This window comes from Pseudorca crassidens, chromosome 12, assembly GCF_039906515.1.
Source record: "Pseudorca crassidens isolate mPseCra1 chromosome 12, mPseCra1.hap1, whole genome shotgun sequence".
Lineage (NCBI taxonomy): Eukaryota > Metazoa > Chordata > Mammalia > Artiodactyla > Delphinidae > Pseudorca > Pseudorca crassidens.
The window spans coordinates 17,321,192-17,344,407 of record NC_090307.1 but is presented as its reverse complement, the minus strand read 5'-3'; the positions used below and the strand labels follow the sequence as shown (position 1 = coordinate 17,344,407).

General features: G+C 42.2%; 1 protein-coding gene across 1 annotated transcript in view; it reads right to left on the bottom strand.

Moving 5' to 3' along the window:
- The window catches only part of FECH (ferrochelatase), a 38,452-nt gene that overhangs the window by 5,425 nt on the left and 9,811 nt on the right, over nucleotides 1-23,216 (bottom strand). The window contains exons 3-9 of the mRNA XM_067698969.1: nucleotides 21,832-21,951; nucleotides 19,923-20,071; nucleotides 13,704-13,838; nucleotides 11,001-11,107; nucleotides 7,494-7,592; nucleotides 3,974-4,081; nucleotides 3,399-3,563 (exon numbers count right to left, since the gene is read on the bottom strand). Coding sequence (XP_067555070.1) covers nucleotides 3,399-3,563; nucleotides 3,974-4,081; nucleotides 7,494-7,592; nucleotides 11,001-11,107; nucleotides 13,704-13,838; nucleotides 19,923-20,071; nucleotides 21,832-21,951 — 883 coding nt within the window. The remainder of the gene's footprint in view (nucleotides 1-3,398; nucleotides 3,564-3,973; nucleotides 4,082-7,493; nucleotides 7,593-11,000; nucleotides 11,108-13,703; nucleotides 13,839-19,922; nucleotides 20,072-21,831; nucleotides 21,952-23,216) is intronic.

The following is a 23,216-nucleotide window of genomic DNA, read 5'->3' as shown; positions in this document are numbered from 1 at the left end:
GCAAACACATAGTTCTCAATTTAAAAAGACATTGATCATATTCCAAAACTTCATGTAGAAGTAACAGCAGGATAGCCAGTTGGTCAGTGTTCTCAAACACTGTTTTTCTCTTTCTGGCCACACTGCACGGCATGCAGGATCTTAGTTCCCCGAGCAGGGATCGAACCCGCGCCCCCTGCAGTGGAAGTGAGGAGTCTTAACCACTAGACCACCAGGGGAGTCCCAAGTGTTCTCAAACACTGTTCATGGGAGACTTAAAGGATGTATTTCTGTAGGACAATCCAATGAAATATGTATCAACATTTACATTCCATTGCTAGGAATCATTTCTAAGCAAATAATTGGAAAAATGATGTTTATTACAGAGCAGTTTATGAAAGCAAAAAATTAGAAACATCTTAAATGTATACCTCCTAGAGAAATGGAAATAAAAACAAAAATAAACAAATGGGACCTAATGAAACTTCAAAGCTTTTGCATAGCAAAGGAAACCATAAACAAGACCAAAAGACAACCCTCAGAATGGGAGAAAATATTTGCAAATGAAGCAACTGACAAAGGATTAATCTCCAAAATTTACAAGCAGCTCATGCAGCTCAATAACAAAAAAACAAACAACCCAATCCAAAAATGGGCAGAAGACCTAAATAGACATTTCTCCAAAGAAGATATACAGATTGCCAACAAACACATGAAAGAATGCTCAACATCACTAATCATTAGAGAAATGCAACTCAAAACTACAATGAGATATCATCTCACACCGGTCAGAATGGCCATCATCAAAAAATCTAGAAACAATAAACGCTGGAGAGGGTGTGGAGAAAAGGGAACACTCTTGCACTGCTGGTGGGAATGTGAATTGGTACAGCCACTATGGAGAACAGTATGGAGGTTCCTTAAAAAGCTACAAATAGAACTACCATATGACCCAGCAATCCCACTACTGGGCATATACCCTGAGAAAACTGAAATTCAAAAAGAGTCATGTACCAAAATGTTCATTGCAGCTCTGTTTACAATAGCCAGGAGATGGAAACAACCTAAGTGTCCATCATCGGATGAATGGATAAAGAAGATGTGGCACATATATACAATGGAATATTACTCAGCCATAAAAAGAAACGAAATTGAGCTATTTGTAATGAGGTGGATGGACCTAGAGTCTGTCATACAGAGTGAAGTCAGTCAGAAAGAGAAAGACAAATACCGTATGCTAACACACATATATGGAATTTAAGAAAAAAAAAATGTCATGAAGAACCTAGGGGTAAGACAGGAATAAAGACACAGACCTACTAGAGAACGGACTTGAGGATATGGGGAGGGGGAAGGGTAAGCTGTGACAAAGCGAGAGAGAGGCATGGACATATATACACTACCAAACGTAAGGTAGATAGCTAGTGGGAAGCAGCCGCATAGCGCAGGGAGATCAGCTCGGTGCTTTGTGACCACCTAGAGGGGTGGGATAGGGAGGGTGGGAGGGAGGGAGATGCAAGAGGGAAGAGATATGGGAACATATGTATATGTATAACTGATTCACTTTGTTACAAAGCAGAAACTAACACACCATTGTAAAGCGATTATACTCCAATAAAGATGAAAAAAAAAAAAAAAGAAAAAGTATACTAATACATTTTTAATGTATACATAATACATTTTTAAGAGGAAAAAAAGTTACAAAAACAGTGTGAATAAAATACCCTTTTTACTAAATGTGTAGAAGGATACCGCTTCCATTAGACACACGCACATTAGAGGGAAAGGGGCTTATTTTTAACAAAATATTAACATATCTCTCAGGGGTAAGCGTCTGAGTGAGTTCTACTCTCTATGTCACACTTCTCTGAAATGAGTTCTTTATTATTTTTATTATCAAAAAGCAATAATTTCTATTTTGGGCAAAAATTTCAAACTACTTTTTAGAGAAAGTTAACAGTTTTAAATGTAGTGTATTCTCCCTGCAAAATAAGGCAATTAACTGTAGCAGATGGTTTTCTTTATTCTCTGTATAGGCTAATATGTTAGTCACTAATAATCCATTTGATTACGAAGCGATGACCTCAGTTTGGTTATATGAATGAATGTGAATTGGCATGCAATACAAACAAAAATTTGTTTTCCAAATACACTGGTATGAACTACCATCGCACTTCAGTTTTCTAGCAAGGTCACCATTAGCCAAGGTCATTGCTGGGATATAGAAGGCATCATTTTTTTGTTTTGTTTTGGCTGTGCCACATGGCATGTGGGATCTTAGTTCCCCAACCAGAGATCGCCTGTATCTGTAGTGGAAGTGCAGGGTCTTAACCACTGGACTGCTGGGGAAGTCCCTAGAAGGCATCGGCAAATGAAGTCCATAGACAACCCTACAACCTCATGTTAGCCAACTACAACTTCCCCATAAATTCCTTATCAGAACTACTGACAAGTAACTTAGGCACCCTCTACCGTCATCAATGTGTGATTGATGACCAGTACATCCGTACAAAGACCTGTGGGGTCGGGTGCTGCTGAAGCTCTCCCCCAGTCCACTCCTCACCCTTCCTTGCACCTGCCCCCTGGTCCCAGAGAGGGTGAAGTATCCTTCGAGGCCGGGGCCCCAGCCATCACACGTGGGGTGACCAGGGCCAAGAGGTCTGGTGGAAGATGAGAGGGAAGGGCTCCTTGGGTCCCAAGGGTTCCACGATTCCCATAGAAACGATGCTAAGAAGTGGACTCGGGTTTCTGGCCGGCCCTCAGAAGCCCCGAGATGGGTCAACAATAGCTTTTCTCCATGTGAATGACAATCACATCCATCTTACATTACAAGACAACTCAGAATGGTATTTGTTATTTCAATAATCAGACTGATCACAACATAGTAGCAAAGAGCTAATTAAGTGAGTGCATACAGAGGTCAAGGAAGTTACACACACTGTGCCAGTGTTCACTCCACGCCCTTCTCTTAAATGGCGATGACTCCTATGTGCCTCGAAACCCAACCAGAAGCAGTGTAACAGCCCAAGTAAAGGGCACTTTTAGGTGAAGAAGAGGAATTATAGAACAAGAAAGTTCTTTTCCTCCAAACTGGTGAGAAGTACAATTATTTTTTTCTTAAGGAAATGTAGTTTTTATTACTTTCAAGGGGTATAGTAACTCAAACTAAACAAAATGATATCGCCTGCAGTGATCCCTGGGCTGCCTAGTTTTACAAAGGCACAAGAGTGCTTTCCCGCTGCAAACATGCAATTAAGTTGATGTGTTCGGATCAGTACTCAGATGAAGTATTATTCAGAACAATGAGGCCACAGTACCTGCAAACATATATACTGAACGATAGTTTTGAATGACACAGATCACTGCAGAGAGAGTTTCCTTTTAAAACAAATCACAACGGGACTGATAACCACACTTACCTCACTGGCTAGAACTTGAGAGTATTCGATGTCCAGTTCATACAGCGTTTCAATGTGATCGCTGGTAAAAGCTATCGGAACCAAAAGGATGTTCTTCCTCCCCCTCTCACAAAGCCCTCTAATGGCCTCGTTTGTCAGAGGACCCAGCCAGGGCATCGGGCCAACCTGTGAGAAAGGAGGATGAATGCACACAGGGACCCACGTCTCACCACAGCCCACTGCCCTGGACATACACACACCTCCCTGTAAGAGTGAGGGCCACGTTTTACACCTTCTCTAATGGGTTCTGGTATTTCTATATTAAGCTTGAATCCTTCTCGAAACTGGCAAAATATAACAATTCCTATGATTACAATTAAAAATAATCTATTGTTTCAATGGAATCGAGGAATTCCAGTGGTCACTTGATTTTCCCTCCTTATTTGCTTGCAGAGTTCTTTCTGCTCATGGGAGCAGTCAGGTTACAGAACATTCTGCCTACGTGAAAGGGCCAAATCTAATCATTTTATCACTATGTCCTAAAATACACATCCTCAAGAGAGCTGACTGCCTGCAGATGTGTGGAAGCCACCTACCTTGGACTGCCAAACCAGTCTGTAGGGATTGGAGTAACCCAGCTTATCCATGACTCTCTGGACAGTGGCGCCCACCTCCTGAGGATAGGGGTCCCCTCTGTTGACCACCTGCAACAGAGACACGGGTGTTCAGTCACCAACACCGCGAAGGGTTCTGAGAGCCCTGGACTATGCGGTGAGTTGGCGTGAGCCCTGGACCTGAGGCTGCCCCTTGTCTTCTGCGCTAACGACCATGCCATCTGAGCTCAGCGCTCAACTTCCTCGGATCGATTTCATCAGCCAAAGGAGAACACTGTACTCAATCATCTCTACGGTCCTTAGGAACATGTCAAATTCTGTGTCCATGTTATTCATGGGAGACTGACAACGTATGACGATGGAGGATGGGTTTCTTCAATCCCCCATCTGAAATAGGGAAAATGAGATAGAAAAGCTGGGAAGGAAGAGGCAACAAGGGATGGGCCTTCACTCTTGGTAGTCACCTGAGGGGCTGATTTTACTTCATTTTATTTTATTTTTATTTTTGGCTGCGCCGCACACCTTGTGGGATCTCAGTTCTCCAACCAGGGATTGAACCCGGGCCACGACAGTGAAAGCCTGGGATCCTAACCACTGGACCACCAGGGAACTCCCTGATTTTAGAAATGAAATTGAAAGAGTGCTGTACGGGGCTTCCCTGGTGGCGCAGTGGTTGAGAGTCCGCCTGCCGATGCAGGGGACACGGGTTCGTGCCCCGGTCTAGGAGGATCCCACATGCCGCGGAGCGGCTGGGCCCGTGAGCCATGGCCGCTGGGCCTGCGCGTCCGGAACCTGTGCTCTGCAGCAGGAGAGGCCACAACAGTGAGAGGCCCGCGTACTGCAAAAAAGAAAAAGAAAAGAAAGAGTGCTGTACGGACAGTGTACGGAACTACTGAGTCTATGGGGACCAGGTGGACACAGAGTAAACACTAGTGGAATAAGAGAAAGAAGCGGCACGCGGGCTCAGACTCCAGGCTCCTCAAGGGCATGGCCTGTGTCTTCTAATCCCTCTTCCCCACTCTTCCCACAACAGCGGACCGTGGCAATGCTTTGTGCACAGTGTCTGTAAATGCTACTCACAGCCAGAACAGCTTGCTAATACCTCTGAAAATGTTCAGTAGAAGTGTTACTTTTACTTCTTTAATATTTAGTTGTGTACTAACTCCCTAACCCCCTTACCCTGCTTTATTTCTTCCCATAGCCCTTATGACCTCCTAATATTCCAGATTATTTGCTTATGTATTATGTTTATCATCTGTCCCCCTTCCGCCATTCTCTGGAGGCAAAGATTTTTGTCTATTTTGTTCATTCCCATATCTTATGATAGAGGATAGATGACTGCCTGGAATATAGTAGGTGTTCAACAAACACTGTCGAAATAAAATGATGAACCTTTTCATGATATTACTAAAAGTTAGTTTGCCATTAGAAACATAAATGTAGAAGGAATGAGGGAAATACAAAGTCACCATTAGAACAGCACAGAAATATCCACTGATGGAGGCTAAAATTAGTGGGCAAAAGTCTGAGGAACAACAAGATATTTGCACCGTCTCAAAGTAGCTTGCTTAAGATATTTGTAATTACAGAGAGAAAGATAGTGACTTTATAATGGACAAATCCAGAAGATACCACCTTAGACAACTGACCAGGGATCACGTCACGAGTAGTAAAACATACTGCCAGCATGTTCCCCTGATATGCTACACTGAGGACAGACCACCCCAGGGTTTTTTTTTCCTGATAATACACGACCTCAGTCTAATCATGAGAAAATACCAGACAAATCCAAATGGAGGAGCATGCTACAAAATAACTAACATTCTACTAAAATCACTCTTCAAAAATATCAAGGTCATGAAAGACAAGGAAAGTATGAGGAACTGTCACAGACTGGAGGATCCTGAGGAGACGTGACAAGTAAATGCCATGTAAGATCCTGGATTGGATCCTGGAACAGAAAAGAGACAACTGAGGAAGAAGTGGAGACATCTGAGTAAGGCCTTCAGGTAACAGCACTGTATCGCCGTTCGGTCCTTAGTTTTGATCACCAGACTCTGGTTATGTGAGATGTCAACATTAGGAGAAGCTAAGGGAACACTGTACTATTTTTGCAACTTTTCTGTAAGTCTAAAATGACTTCAACATAATACGTTTTTAAAAAGTCATTACGGGGAACAAGTCATTAGAAGCGAATGCAGGGGAAAAAGAAGGGATTGTGAGAACAGTTTTCTTGCTCGACAATCCCTCTGCCTTCCCTACCCCATCCTTATCCTCCTGACTTCATGGTATTTCTCACCCAAGACCCTGGGCAGCAAAAAAAAACCCAAATAAGCAAACCTGGAAGCAGCATCTTCAGTCCTTGAGGGGAAGAACGGGAAGTGAAGTGAGAGACGAGAGGAGAGAAGGCAGCACCTGGAATCGTGCACGTATAAAAACGTGCTTCCTCCTTTCCTGGCTAGAGAGCTTCCCTTCCGGCACTTCAGACACGGCCTCATCACACACAGGACGGTTATAAAAAGGAGAAGGACAGAGCAAGAGGATGGACATGTGAAGAGAATTTGCATGGGACCAGAAAAGAGAACAGGCAGGCTTCCAGAAGAGAGAAATTTCTCTCCAGAGCTGCCTACTGCTGAACCTGGCACCGCTTAGGTGACATGCAGGACAGAGAAGCTGCAACGGGCTTGCCCCTGGTGACCACCAGGTGGCAGCACAGACCAATTAGAATAGTGGCCCCAGACACGACACTTGTATTAACTCCATTACCCCTGGAGTTAAAACCTTAATAACACCTGAGAAAATGTAATTCTCTACCTCTCCAGCTTTGCAAGCAATGTTTTTAGGGTACAATGCTGGTTCTAAGCTGATGAAACTGGCTGCTTATCCCAAGCACTTCTGTATATCATACATACACCAGCTCCATCAATTCTTGTCTCCACAAATGCAACAGTGATGGCACAGATGCGGTATCTTAATGAACACCCAGTGTAATATGAGAAACTCAGGAGCAACCAGATCATAACTTGACACACTCTATATTCACTGGCCAAAATGTGCTCACTAGCCTTGGCAAATTAAAAACTAATCACTTCCGGGAATTCAAACAGCCCAAGTCTCGAGGACAAAAGAATGGGGTTGAGGGCTTCCCTGGTGGCGCAGTCTACAATCCAACACCCTGAAACGTCAGGCTGAGTTCCTTCAACAGGGCAGGCAAAAAGCAGTCTCCTTTTAACTGTCCCACTTATTAAAAATTCTTAGGTAGGAATATATCTTCAAGTTACCATTTTAAAGGGACTTATTAAGACAATGTCTATTCACAATAGTATAGTCTGAATGAATTGTTATTAGGCTTCAAGAAACGAGTCTAAAATTAGCACCAAGTTCAGTTTGAGATTTTAGAGTTCCTCCTTGCACTGGGCTTAGGCCAAACGGAAGCTGAGTCCATGTCACACATTTCGAAATCCTCTACCACTGGGTCATCCAACAGAATGTTCTTACTTACAGACATCGGCAGCGAGTGAGCAGAAAAAAGAATGACCACCTCGCGTCTCTTCTCAAGTGGAAAATGGTCCAGTTCTTTCAGAATGTGGTCGGCAAAGCACTATGGGAACACCAAGAAAGGGGGATAAGGAGGGAGTGGGATTAAAGACATGGAAGGAAAAGAAAATATTTTTTAAATGAGAGCGACACCAAAACTCTCAGAGAAGCCCTCAAACATCAGAACTGTCTTTGTAAAAAAAAACTGCAAACTGTACAGTCTCTCTTGCTTTGGTTCATCATCAAAATGGCTCATAACGGTTTCAGGGGCCTGGGGAATTTGATGGGAAACTTCTAAAGCTCGCTAATGGCTCACTGAAAACGAACGCTCTGGACGCTTCCCCTTGGGAGGCACAGGGCACACTTCCAGATGGAAAGGAAACACAGATGGGAAGGAGAAGTTGTTTTAAGACCTCTCATTTGCTCGGCTAGCAGGAAAACAGCTTACAGGGTCTTACTAAATCTCCCTTAGCTTGGCTTTCAGGCCTATCACATTAAAATACATTAGACAGAAATAACAGAGGAATAAGAAAATGATTCTATTTTTACGACCTTTTCCTCACTGAGTCAATCTTCATGACAGCCTTCATAACAACAGATGAGAGGTTGTACAACTCTCGTTAAATCCACAGAGTGGGGAGCTGAGGCTGAATGGGGGGCCCGTTCAGCCCGCTCAGCCGCATGGCATCTGCGGAAGCTGGGCTAGAACGCAGCCCCCCTTCCTCGTCACATCTCTCTCCACCAGACCAGTTAATTCCCTTCCTTAGTTGGCACGTCCCCCAATCACAACAATAGGTGCTGAAATACCAGATCTGAAGAGGCTTTCTTTGATCTCACTCTTTAATCACTCTGTCATTTAACTTATAAAGCAAATGCTACAAAGGACATTAATGAGTCAACGGACAAAATTGGAATATGAATGTAGATTAGATAGATTTAAGTATCAGTGTTAAATTTGCTGAAGTTGATTATTGTATCATTGTTATGGAAAAGAATATGCCTGCTGTTTAGGTGTAAAGGGTGGTTTTATAAGTCTGTGTGTGTGTGTGTGTGTGTGTGTGTGTATAAAAAACTTATTCTCAAAAGGTTCAGGAAAAAAATTATGTATACATAGACACACATACGTATGCATACACACACAGAGCATGCAACTGATAAAGCAAGTGGGATAAATGTTATTAATATGTGAATCTAAACAAAGAGATGAGAGTTCCTTATATACTATTCTTAGTCTTGTAACTTTTCCAATGTTTGAAATTATTTCCAAATAAAAATGTTTTTAAAGCATTATGAAAAAAAATTATAAAGGACAATTTACCAGAACCATGTAAATTTGTACTTGTTGGCATTTTGATATATCAGTGGTTAATACTATAGGATGAGCAAATTATTACCTAATAAATATTGGGATATTATTAATCTTTCCAGAACCCACAAAATTTGACAAATTAATGCTCTAAGGCACAAAGCGGTACCTAGAGAGTTAGTTCCCTTTTCAAAATTTATAATTTACCTATAGAGTCAATGTGATAGGATTAGATACAGATAAAAGCAATATTTTCTGGTGGTCTCTGCAGTGTTTGGAGACTAAGGATGCTCAGAAAAGACTGTACAAAAGCCTAGATAAGGAGGCCCAATGCAAAGTTTAAGTAGGAGCCTGGAACCTACATTTACACCAAATATCCCAACAGCTAGATACAATAGTAAAATGACTATTTTGAGTAATTACTACCTATAATACGTATTGATAGAAATGTAGACTAAACACACAATTTTTAGTTTCAGTTTTTACTTTTAGTTTTTGTTTAGTTGGGGTTTTTTTCTATTTCCACTAGATATCAGATCTCCTCATGTAATCGTCATGATACTAATAAAATCGAACCATAAATTTTTGTTTCCTCAAAGTTTTAGTAGCATTTTTTCCTTTTATCATCTTGCATAACTGCAAGTAGAAACACAATTTGTTACAGCTTACAACAGACTCAGCCTTTATCTAAATAGAGGAGCTGTGGGCGAGCAGAAGTGTTCCTGAAATCATCTAAAATCCATCTGCGGTATTTTCTATGCGCAATCCCTCTGCAGAATGAAAGAAGCAGGCGGCTCTCAGAGCCTTCAATCACACCATATAGGAGGGCAGATAAATGCCTCTAAAATTCCCTTTCATTTTATGAAGGGAGACTTCCTCAGTGAAGAGACCTTTCCATCTTTCTGCTTCCCCCCTTTTCAAAGGACTGAATATTAATGCAAATCTAATTACTCCCTCAATTAGGGCAGGCAGATGCTGTGCAGATCCCTCGGTTCTCTGCGACCACATGTCAGTGCTAACCTGAAACCCCCCTTGTTTCCAGTCACAGGCCTCCAAGAGCAGAACAGGCAGGCCAGGCTGGGGCTCAGGCGGTCCGGACTGGACCCAGCAAAGAGCAAACTGGGAGGGAGGTTGTGGGGGAGGACACCACACTGAGACCAAAACTACACCCATCCCTGAGGGAAGGTGCCTCCTTTTCACTTCGCACTTTTTACTTAAAACTGGATTTCAACCTAAGCGTTAACCCTTGACAGCACCTACGGGCCTAAGGAAAACACCGTCTGCTCAGGGGCGAGCCGGCCTGCTTTCAACGATGTCTACCACCATCTAGTGGTTATCGATTTTAAGTTACTCCAGGCTTCAAAAAAGTGTTAAGCTGGTATTTTGCCAGAGACGGTCCGAGGAATGAAAAATAAACGGATGAAATCCACATCACTTAGTATTTCTTCTACCTAAACTAACTCGAAGGTAGAAACTTCCACCAACAGAACAAAATAATATTTGTTTGATCAAGGACAATAGCCAGTAGTACTCCCGTATTCAAAGGGCGAAAAGGTACATAATAACACCAATTCAAAGCTTTAGAATTGTAGCTTTAACCGATTCTCCTAAAATCAAACATCTATTACTATAAATATTACAAATATAAACTATGTAGGAGAAATTTGAAATTTCTTTTAATATATGAAACTTTCTCAATTGAAATGTTAAATTTATTCTGTCTCAGAACATGTAGATATATTACCTTTAAAATTTTTTAATCTTTTGATATTTTAAAGGATTTAGAAAATAGAGGATCTGTTTGTCAGCTGTTCAGTCTATGAATGGAGATTAAATGAAACAACTTGCATAATCTTTTTTTTTTTCCTCGCATAATCTTTAACGTTCTTTTGGTCACTGTGAAACACAAAACTCAAAACATAATTCTGCCATGGTCTGTAACTAATACTATTAATCTGAAGAAAGAAAAGAGTTTACCCTTTAATCTTTAAATTTATTTCCTCCTGTCATAATAAATCAAGACTCTAATACCTTTTGTTAATCCCCAGCACACAATTTAAGTAAGAGAACAGTAAGACTCGGGACACCCACAGACCAGGCAGGGACAAGAACCTGACTCACACCAGAAGCTGGGGTGACAGACGCAGCTGGCAGTGGCTGGCTTACCTGAATGAGGAGGGGGTGTGTGGGCCACCTGTCAATCGTGCTCCACTTCATCGTGGGCTTCTTGCCCACTTCGTTATAGTATCTGTAAATGGCATTTAAGCTGCTGCCTGAAATATACAGGGGCCACTTAGTACACGCATGTGGGCTATGGTGAAAATAAAAAACAGACTAGTAAAGGCAGTAATAAGTTCAAAGCAGGTAAGTCTTCCGCACTGAATCAGTCTAATTACAATCACTTCAATGCTCTAAAATGCATATAGATTTAACTACCCTGCAAATGAAGATCACTAAAAAGCAATCAATTTCAATGGCCTTTCAAAGAGCATTGAGACCACTTCTCTAGAGAAGCACAATGGCAGCGGATTTATGAAATACAAGCAGTCATTATCTGCAAAGACCAAGTCTTACAATTGAAAGCATGTTAAATTTTTTTCCCATTATGAACGTAATCAACCCCATTTACAGAAAATGTAGGGGTGGGAAAGAAAGCAAAAAAGAAGCTGGCCATGACCCCAGAATGCTAATACAGTCATTGTTTTCTTCTAAGGTAGTTCTTTCCAATTATTTTTCTTTACAGCTGTTTTGTTTTACAAAGTTATACTTTTTAGGACATGTGCAGTTTTGTATCCTGAGTATTTAGGGCATTTTTACTTAGTATTATGAGATGACTATTTTCCACATTACAGTAAAAGCTTTATAACCATCCTTTTTAATGGCTTGTTTGATAAGAAGAGCAGCTTATTAAGGTTTCTAAGCACATTCTCTGTTTTTACCTGCTTTATAAAATTATCATCACTCCCTAGAATAAGTTAAATGAATACCAAATCCTTACAGGTAATCTAACAAAACTTGTATTTCTAAACAAGAGACGGAAACCACGAAAATTCGAAGACTAAGGGAAAGCAGATAGTGACAACCCAGTGCGATTTTTTTCCTGGCCTAGAGGAGCTGGCACTGGAGCCAAGCCTTAATCCTAGGAAACTAACCCTAACATGGGGCCTCCTCTTCAATCTTCACGTGGGGCAAATGCTCCAAAACATTGCCACGCTTCCCAACACCACCGGTCTCTCCGTGAGAACTATTAATCAGTTAGGTCTCCAAATTAAAATGCTAGCCAGGACAAAGCCATATTTAAATCACATGTACCCTCAGGCTAAGACTCAATTTTCAAAAAAAATAAATGGAGTTCCATTTTTCTGAGAATACAATGGGTCAGATAAATCCAAATTGAGTCCATTCCAGGCTCAAAAACCATCCCTCCAGAAATCACAAAGTAGTCACCACCATCTTCACATTGCAAACCACATTTCACAGGTGAACAGCATCTTCAGATGTACACAAGGACTTCGAGAAGCCACAGCAGGTCTTCTGAATCACTCAGAAACATGCAATGAACTATCAAAGGCAGTAATTAAGGGAAAAGCGTAACTAAAAAAATTGCATGATTAAAAAAAGTGATTGATACATAGAATATACTGGTGCTGCCACAATATGTGTCTAAATAAAACAACAGATAAATGACACTCTAGTGGCCTCAAAGAATGAACATGCTTCCCAAAGGCTTTCACATCTCTGAAGTAGGGATGTACCTGCCCTTACACCAGAGGTAGTAGGGAAAAGCTACAGACACTACTGTTTTAAACACACTGCTAGAGCCAGCTGTGAAATGAAACCCTAGTCAATCCTTTGTCATATAAATAACCATCTTCTGAACTTGTTTAATTTTGAGAGCGGACATTTACATGTTGAGTTATATTTTTGAAAGCCTGGCCAAAGTAGAGTTTAGAAATTTATAAAATCTGATTTATTCTCCAATAACGTTACCAGACATTTTAAAGTTATTGAGGTACATGTCCAAAAGAAATCACAATTCAAACTCTTGAGGGTGTCTGAGGACTCAGACGTTTTCACAGGTGCTCTGAGTAAATATTTAAGGAACACACCAGGCTTCCAAGATTTCTTCCAGTAGCCTTTTGTTTTCTCCTTATAGTTATAGAAATCATATGCACTAATGTCCAAAAGCAATTTGGGAGTAAAAATGTGCTGACCGCAAGCCTTGAGAAAGGATGTAAACAAATGTATTTGTGGGTGACAGCAGAAGATTTACCTATACCTCATGATACAGAGATTGGCAAAACAGATTATTCTCCAGCTCCAATTAAATATATAGGAAACAACACCTAGTAACATTTCCCAAAATCTAGAACACTGAGAGAAGTTTGCAAAGGAAACCCTAAACTGGGTTTTGGTTTAACCAGGAACCAACCCATAACCAAAGCATAACCAAAATAAACACCTATATTTCCAATGTTATATGGACATCTCTGCTGGCAAAATGGAAACAGCTATCAACTTTGCTACATTAATAAGAATATTAGGGTAGCCATAAAAATAAGGGTTATTACACAAACATAGAAAGTGGCTTAAGGTTCATTACTGATCCATTATACAGTTGCATTTGAGCACTGGAAGCCACTGCCTTTCACCCACCATTTGTAATTCTCAGTCAACTGGCTAATAACTCAAGGGGCAGATGAACCATGAGATTTCCAACGGACTGACCTGAACTCTCATGTTTAAAGCAGACAGACTGGATTTGCCATTCAAATCGAAAATGATTTATCGTTTCCTTCCGCGCTCAGCTTCCCTGGTTACTTTTGCCAGGGCCAGATCTACCCTCCCACTGTCAGAGAGAAGCCTTACCTGTGGTAGAGCAGCTGTACTGTGGATACTGTGTGAAAGCAATCGCCCTTTCCAGCCCATCTCTCTCCATCTCCTCAACTGCTTCTTCTGTTAACGGGTGGACGTACCGGAATCCAATATAGTATTTGTGAGGGGCTATTAGGAAGCATGTGTGGAAAGGAGAAAGCATTCATCTTGATATAGATTCCAAACAGAATGCAGTGTCCAGAACAAAGACAGTTACCCTAATTTCCTATGGTGCTGATAAAGTGAGCAGGTTTAGAATAGTCCTTGGATTGTAGCCAGTCTTCTGCTGGTATATGGATTTTTAACCACTGTTTTCTGTGTTCAACCATTTAGCATATGGTTTTTAAAACTCAAGCTTCTGGGCCTTATTCTCTGCTCTTGGCTGAGATAAGAGAGACTCAAGAGCAGAGAGCATTTATCCTTAAAGTATAACCTCCTCTCATGTACCAGATACCATGGGAGACATTGTGCTTTTTTTTTTTTTTTTCTCATCTAAACCCCATTTTTCAGATAAGGAAACAGACTCTCAAAGGTTAATGAACCTGCCCAAAGTCACAACTAGCCGATGGTTGAGATGAGATTGCAACGTGGGTCTCCCCACCCCAAAGCCTGTGCTCCTTCCATGGCTCACCCCCAGCCTCTTCCAACACCCGGGTCCCCTCCTTCTGTTCCCTCAGACCCCAGGCCACCTAGTTTATATAAAAGCTCTGGGATGCTTGATAAAAGTGCACTAATAACAAATGATTCAAATGATTCTCCTCACTTATATGAAAAACAAATCAACGAACAAACCAACAACAATGCTTAAGTTGGAGGCGCTAAGTGGGATTTAAAAATCATCATTCTGGCACCTAAACGGCCCAAGTCAGGGCACATCTTTGCGGTCCTTCTCCTATCACTTTACCAATTCCCTCTCCTATCTCCTCCTGTATTTTTAAAGCATCTTCAACCAATTTCTTAGGCATTTATAAAATCATAAAACTGAAAGTTTCCTAAAGTTACCCAGTTTTATTTCCTTGTCTTTTCATAGGATTACACTCAACTTATACTCAGGGATGGAGTTGAAAATACACTACATAAACATTAAGTAATAGTAAACCTGAGATGACGTTACTGTCCAGGCATAAGCCAGGGCTTCAACTAAGAACATGACACTAAATTGCCACAAGAAACATTTAGGTTGAAGTGAAGAAAAAGATGATACATTGATTGCGTGTGTGTGTGTGTGTCTCTCTCTCTATGAGTGTGTATATACATATGTGTGTATATTTTATACATATGTATATATGTGTGTGCTACATATAGATATAGAAAACATTCCTCAGAAACTTGACCCAGGGGACTGAATCAATGGAGCATGTTGCCAAGAACAGAAGCAGAATATCGATAGGGGAACGGAAGCATGTCTGTGCAGGGGAAGGACAGTCTGATTCAATATTCTCCGGTTGGGAACTACAAAAAGAGGAAGGAAGGGATACAAATGAAATCATTCTCAGCTGCCAGTCCCTTCTAGGCTACCAATTTTTTGGTCTCTTGCATAAAATATGGTGACCTGCAGTTAAAACACCCCAGAGGGCATGGCCCTGTAAGCAAACTCCAAATGACAGATTGTTCAAAGATTACGTGGTTCGTGCTAAAACTGCCAACTATCACAGCATCATCAAGTCCACTTTTCAGGAGCTCTTGGTGCTCTGAGCTGAGGCTGAAGTGGAATTTGCTTTCTAATCTATCTTGAGACAATCCAATGATCAGATTGACACAGTAAGATCCCCTGAATGCCGGGGGTCAACCAGCTTCTCCTGTTTTCTTTCCAGCTGCCCGGTAGTTGAAAGTTGTAGCCTAAATGCCTGGGGTCTGGGAGTTCCTCAAATGTTACAGATTAAGAGAGGTGGAGAGGCCTCCCTCACAGATAAAAGCAGGGCGGTGACCGTATCTGGAAGTGAGACAGAGTAAAATACTCTGGAAAGAACAGATAATGCTTTCTAAACGGTCCAATTCAAGACGGCCTGCAAAGACATATTTTAGAAAAAGTGACAACGCACTGTCTCCGACTGGGTCTATCCTGAGGAGCTAACAAGCACGCACGGAGGCTCCTGGCTGCCCCCGCAGGAGCGCGGGGAGAGGAAGGAGTCTCCTGGATGTCATCTAGCACCACATCTGGTGGGCAGCACATCTGGCCAGAGTGAGCGCCAGACACAGGACTCGCTGGCCCAGCCTCGTCCACCCTCAGAGCAGCTGCTCAGTGAACACGCCTGGGTGAGAACTACAAAGAAGTCAAACAAGGAACAAATAGAAAAGCCATTTTTTAAACAGTAAAACTTCATTAATCTCCAGTCCATTCATTTAGCACGTGCAATAGTTCAAATGTCTGATTTGTACATGATTCTTTGAGAGAATGGTGTGAAGTTATTATAATGCTTTGTTACTTGTATCAGATCATGAACCCTGTGCCAATGGTGAATAATAAAAGCTCACATTTCCTGAATTTTTGTCATGTACGCTGCACCATGCTAATGCCTTTCAGGATTATCTTATTTCATTTTCACAGTGGTCCTACGAGTTGGGTTCTGTTATCATCCCCATTTTCAAGATGAGGTTTAGTCGGGTAAGTTATCTGCCTGACGTCATACAACCAGGGATGGGGAAGCCAGCTCTATCTGAAATGAACCCATTGTGCATCCAATAAAGAACGAAATTATTTTACTGAGTAGCACTTACTTAGAGCTTCATTAAAAGCAGCCATGTATAACTAAACTATAATTTTTAAAATGTATTTTAGATTTAGACTTTTCATGAAGTGAAATGATTGCACTTCTCATCTATTTCCTTCTGTGTCCACTAAATGACTGCAATGCAGTATTACTACACGAAACCAATTCCAAGTCACATTCCCTCATGTAACGCACTGTAATTAGTCAATAGTAATTCTATGCAGAGCCTGTGCAAGTCTCAAACTATCTATACTGGCTACCAAGCAACAACTACTTGCCCCAAAAATGAGAGTCTGAAACATTTTTATCTGGTTGTAATCATCACTTTTTTTTTTTTTTTGACTAAATAGAACTTTTCCAAATACATGTAAACAAATAGACACAGTTCAAAAGTAAATTTTATAATTTTGTAGGAAAAAAAGTATAAGAATGGAGGAGGAATGAGAAAGAGATGAATAGAAAGGAAACCCGATGATGGCCATTCTGACTGGTGTGAGGGGATACCTCGGTGTAGTTTTTTTTTTTTTTTTTTTAAATGGAGAAGGTGACATGTCCTTCACCTCCTTTTTTTTTTTTTTAATTAATTAATTAATTTATTTTTGCTGTGTTGGGCCTTTGTTTCTGTGCGAGGGCTTTTTCTAGTTGTGGCAAGCGGGGGCCACTCTTCATCACAGTGCACGGGTCTCTCGCTATCGCGGCCTCTCTTGTTGCGGAGCACAGGCTCCAGACGCGCAGGCTCAGTAGTTGTGGCTCACGGGCCTAGTTGCTCCGTGGCATGTGGGATTCTCCCAGACCAGGGCTCGAACCCGTGTCCCTTGCATTACCAGGCAGATTCTCAACCACTGCGCCACCAGGGAAGCCCCCTCGGTGTAGTTTTGATTTGCATTTCTCTAATGATTAGTGATGTTGAGCATCCTTTCATGTGTTTGTTGGCAATCTGTATATCTTCTTTGGAGAAATATCTATTTAGGTCTTCTGTCGATTTTTGGATTGGGTTGTTTGCTTTTTCATATTGAGCTGTTTGTAAATTTTGGAGATTAATTCTTCATCAGTTTCTTCATTTGCAAATATTTGCTCCCATTCTGAGGGTTGTCTTTTCGTCTTGTTTATGTTTTCCTTTGCTGTGCAAAAGCTTTTAAGTTTCATTAGGTCCCATTTGTTTATCTTTGCTTTTATTTCTCTAGGAGGTGGGTCAGAAAGGATCTTGCTGTGATTTATGTCATAGAGTGTTCTGTATAGCTGATTCACTTTTTTATACAGTAGAAACTAACACACAATTGTAAAGCAATTATACTCCAATAAAGATGTTAAAAAAAAGAAAGAAAGAAAGAAAGAAAGGAAACCTGAAAGCAGGAAGGAGAAGCAGCAGGAAGGGGTAAGGGAGGGAGGGAACCCAGTGCTAGCCCCACCCAGTGGCAGCTGGGGCTTCACTGCGAAGCTTCAGGTCCACTCAGCAAAGCATGAACAGCAGGACAAGAAGCTTCTTTCTGGGTAACCTGGGCGAGCCCCGAGGGGGCCACAGGGCCACATCTGGTAATCTTCTTGCTCTTCAATGCAAAGTTCCCCCAAAGAACCTGCTAAACTCTGAGACTGTTTCCTGTTTCCTATATCCACACTCTGTGTGATCATCAGCTGCTATACTCGTTTTGTAGGGTATCCCTCCAGCAAGTCTTCAAAGGATTTTTCTCTCTGCCCCTGGAGCAGCCTGGCCTGCAGCAGCAAGGCCCCACTAGACTAGAAGCTTCTTGTAAGTAGAAACCATGTTTTTCAACCGTGAGTAGCAGTCCTGACCAGCGCAGGGCACTCAGTAGGCCACTGATGAATGAACGCGTGGGTGGTCTTGGGCTGCATTAAACACCCCCAAAGCAGGCTTGCTTAAATGATGAGGTGGTCATCTACCACGCAGCAGAAAGGCAGAATTGAACTTGCCTGCCTCGGGGGTCCCAGCGTGGGCCACAGAGGCTGGTGATATGCCCTAGGGTCATCAACACCAGGTATCTGATAGCGAGTGGGACACTGCTATACATCCAGGTCATTCCATGGGACTCTTTCCAGACCAACCAGGGAGGCAGAGGCCACTGCTGGCCTGTCTGGTCTGGACAAGCCAGCAGTCTCACCACAGAGAAAGAAGGAAGTGGGAAGGACGCATGTATACTCCTTTTTCAAGGCTGACAGCTCTACTAGGGTTGTTATGGTGATGGGTGCTAGACTAAGACGTCACCAGGAAAAATGGCATCTTTCCGCTGCCTTCGTCCACCGAAGACAGCATAGCAATTGCAGATCTGGTTCACGCTAAACATTTTATCGTGATACGCAGTTCATGACTAGAGAGTTTGTTCTCCATCGGGTAGGTGTGAGGTGAGGTCAGCCAAGTTTCCCTCACCCCACATTTTAAAAGATACACTGTGTCACAGGTGGCTGAGCTGTATAAGAAACGCCCTGAAGCCACAAGTGAAGGCAGGGAGAAAACCTAATATTCAAAAGCACAAGTGAACAATTTTCCAAGTGAGATGCTCTGCTGAGGGCTGGAGCCCTTTGTCCCATGTGTGACACAAACAGTGGATTCTGAGAGCAACTCGAGCTGCTGCTCAATGAAACGCTTTCGGTCCTGCCTAGCGGGGCTGCTCTCCGTGAGGGTCCACACTGTGTCACACTGTCCTGATCCCGAGCCCTAAACTGTCTGCAATGAACACATTTCATGTGTCCTAAGATGCACAGTATTTGTTTTAACACCTTATATTGGTCTACAACAGACACCATCTTAAAATTAACTGACAGAGGTCTTGTGTCTTCATATTATATAAAAACAATGGTGCGTCCAGCAATCGATGGTGTCTTGAATGCAATTAAATACGGCACTTAGAGTTCCTTCGTGTAGTTAATGTTTCATTCTGCACATTATAATTTGTGTTAGAGGCTCTCAGAGAACAGTCACCAGATGTGTGCAATCCTCTTTTCAGTGCCATGCCCAACGAGGCACTTAAATGACTCATGATCATGGTATTGCCAAGAGCTGAAAGCGGTTGCTGAAAGTTGCTTAGAGCCTCATGGCTGCAGTAGCAGCTAGCTAATTCTGCTCTAGATACTGATCTAATTAGTCATCCACACAGAAAGAAACAACAATAGCAGCAGCCTCAACCTATTTCCCAAAGATTTCTTTCCAGGACGATGATGTATGCATCTGTTTTTTCATGGTAGGTAGCCTCTTCCTTATAATCCAGCTCAACTTAACACACACCTCCAACTTCCTTTTGAGACTAATGTTCTGAAACTTTAGCTTTTTTATTTGTAACATAAGGAAGTAATAGAAAAGGCATACATCTGGGAACAAAGGAAAATGCCACAAGAACTGAGTTCAGTGGCCGGGCATCATGTAGGACCCCCTGCAAATTGAGAGCTGCTGGTACCCAGAATTGCATTTGGCTTCCAACAGTGTTGTGAGTTTCATAACTATACTTTGAAAGAACAAACCTAGTGAGATGTGAGTTGAGAAACACCATACCTGTGTGCGGGGACAACTCATCCAGCAGCTTCACCATGCCTTCCCCTTGTTTAGTAGTCCACATCTTGATGGGGGATCCGCCTCCAATCCTGCGGTACTGCTCCTGAATTTTGGGGGTTCGGCGTTTGGCAATGAATGGTCCCAGCTTACTAAATCATTGAACATTGAAATCATTTTATTCCAGCTAAGTAACCTCAGAAACATTTTCTACTCAATTAAAAAAAAAAAAAGATAAGCAAAATTTTAAGAAGAGCCTATTAAGATCACGCCTTTAAAAACAGAAGCTCGAGATCACTGACAACAGCCTGCTCTTTCGGCCCAGATCAGAGAGAGAGAACCAGACAGTCTCTGAGGAGTAGCCACCCTGCCCTACAAGCTGTTCTAGCAGCAGGCCCTGAAGATTCAGGAGCTCAGACACCTGTGCAGAGCACCTGGCTGTGTGCTAGCTACTAACTTACCACCTCTGGATCCTGTACCTAATAGGAACTAGGACGTACAAGACATTAGGCAGCGTGCAGCCCTCTTATTTAAGAAAATGCATGTTAATCCTATGATATACTTGCCCACGTGAGCAAAGACGTATGCACACAAATGTTCATTGTAACACTGAAAACAATCTAAGTGTCCGTCAGTGAGGCACTGGTTAGATAAATTAAGGTATGACCATACAGTGCAATTCCATACAGTCATGAAAACAGAATGAGCCAGATCTATATAATCTGTTATGGAATAATCTCCAAGAAAAATTAAGTTTCAAAAACAAAAAATAGCAAAGTGCCAAATGATGTACATAAGTACATTCACGTTTGTGTAAAAAAGGTGTGTGTGTGTGTGTGTGTGTGTGTGTGTGTGCATGTATATATACACCTGGATGTGCCTGGACTATTTCTGGACCTAACAGTGCTTACCTCCGGGGTGGGTAGGTGGGAGGCTGGAGTCCAAGGGGAAAGAAACACCTGCTTTTTACTATAAACACTTATTAACTATTTGCAATTTTTTATCGTATGCATATATAAATTTTTTTATTAAAAAACCCTATGCTTGGGCTTCCCTGGTGGCGCAGTGGTTGAGAGTCCGCCTGCCGATGCAGGGGACGCGGATTCGTGCCCCGGTCCGGGAAGATCCCACATGCGCGGAGCGGCTAGGCCCGTGAGCCATGGCCGCTGAGCCTGCGCGTCCGGAGCCTGTGCTCCGCAACGGGAGAGGCCACAGCAGTGAGAGGCCCGCGGACAGCAAAAAAAAAAAAAAAAAACCCTATGCTGGGTGCTCTGTGATGACCTAGATGGGTGGGATAGGGGAGAGGGGTGGGAGGGAGGGAGGTCCAAGAGGGAGGGGATATGTGTATGCATATAGCTGACTCACTTCACTGTGCACCAGAAACTAACACAACATTGTAAAGCAATTATACTCCAATTTTTAAAAAAAGATATTGTGAAACTCAATCATACACATCAAAATATACAGCAAATATCAATCATACCTCAAAAAAAAAATAAAGAAAGAAAAGAGGGAGGAAAGAATGAAAGGAAGGGAAGAAGGATGGCAAGAACTCAATTCCACAGCACCAATGAATAATACTCATTGATTCCCTGAGTGTTAGTTAAGTACAAAGTACAAATACATCTTTATAGCTCCTTCAGCTGTGTCCAGACCGCTGCAATTTCCAGAGCTCTGGGAAGGAAACGGCCCAAGGGGAATCCTCGCTAACTTGCTTTCTCTATCCCCTACAATTCTTCTTACATCATAGCCTTCTCATAACTAATAGAAAATAAGAATGCTGCTCTAGCACTACCAGATGTGCACTAAAACCGTTTATTTATTTATTTTTTAACTACAGAACTGAGATACATGGAAGGCAAAATGCACTGCACAGGTTATGGATAAGTATAGGCATTTACATGTATCTTACTTTTGAACAGGAAGTGTCATGAGGTCTCGATCCGAGAAGAGCCTCAGAAGGAAGTCGTGAACTTCTCCGACGGTTTCAGGGCCCCCCATGTTCAGCATTAATATTCCAGTTTTCGGCTTCCTACATAAATCAAAAGGCAACAATTGATTTGTAACACTTCTAGGGTAGAATTTTGTTTCTGCTAGCAAACTCTCATCTAATCTGTTCAATGCAAAGATGAAAAGCTACAGATCTCTTCACTGCCATCACAGTGAACACATGAGGCCTCCAGCTCTGCACAGTCCAAGGTCCCAGCTCAGACTCTGACCTTCACCGTCTAGCTCCATCCCTGTCCCTGGACTTGCCCTGGGCTCCAAATATTCCTCTATTAAACTGTCAGCCCTGAACAAAGACCCCATTCTTTGGGGGCTGAGGGTCTAGGTGTAAACCTAAAATTGTCCTGAGGCTGAAACACTTGTTCATATGACTGCCTTGTGCCTACACAGGTTACCTGATCTCTCCAAGCTTAAGTTTCCTCATCTGTAAAATAGAGAGTCCACCAATTACCTCAAAAAGTTATTTTGAGAATTAAGTGCATAATGTACTTATTCAGCATAAGCTGGCACAAACGGTAGGTTCTATTCTACACAGAGAGGCCGTGGGTTTCCCTACAATTTTAAACCTCCCCAGTAAACTATCAGCCCTTATTTACTCCCTTCTCGTTAGTTAATTATTAAATTATTAATGGCTTAAATTATTTCTTGCTACTCTGCTTCCTTCTCCAGAGCCTGCCTTTACTCCTGCTCAGTGTCCCCTGCTGTGATAAACTACGTTTCTCACTTTACACTCACCTCGCCATCCCTCATCTAAAACCCACTACTTAGGTAATTCCTGTAAAACACTGTTCTGAATTGTTCAAATTAGTCCCAGGCTAAAGAATCAACCACTGGATGAGCAAAAGGAAACAAAAAGAAAGTCATGCAGCTTCTGGGAAATTTTTTGTAAAAAGGACTATGCAAAAATGTAAACTTATAAAATCCACAGCTGCTCTGAGGCCTGCACCGCCGAAGTGAGCCAGGCCAGGATGAGTTCTCTCTTCCTAAACCAGCCAGGGGGCAAGATGGAGCCAGAGCAGGACCCAGAAGCCACCAGAAGACCATGACTCTGGTCGGAGCCACAAGGTCAAAGCCTGAGATGGGAGCGTGGAGAACTGCGGGCCTGTCTTTCCTCCTGTGGCAGGAGTGAAAGAGGCTGCCGGTGGGGAAAAGAAAGGACGAGGAGTGTTTCTTCCACTCATCCTTTTTTTTCTTTTTGTGCACTGTAAACAGTTAGATACAATTCACATACCATAACACCTGCCATTTTAAACTGTACAATTTGGTGTTTTTTAATATATGCTCAGGGTT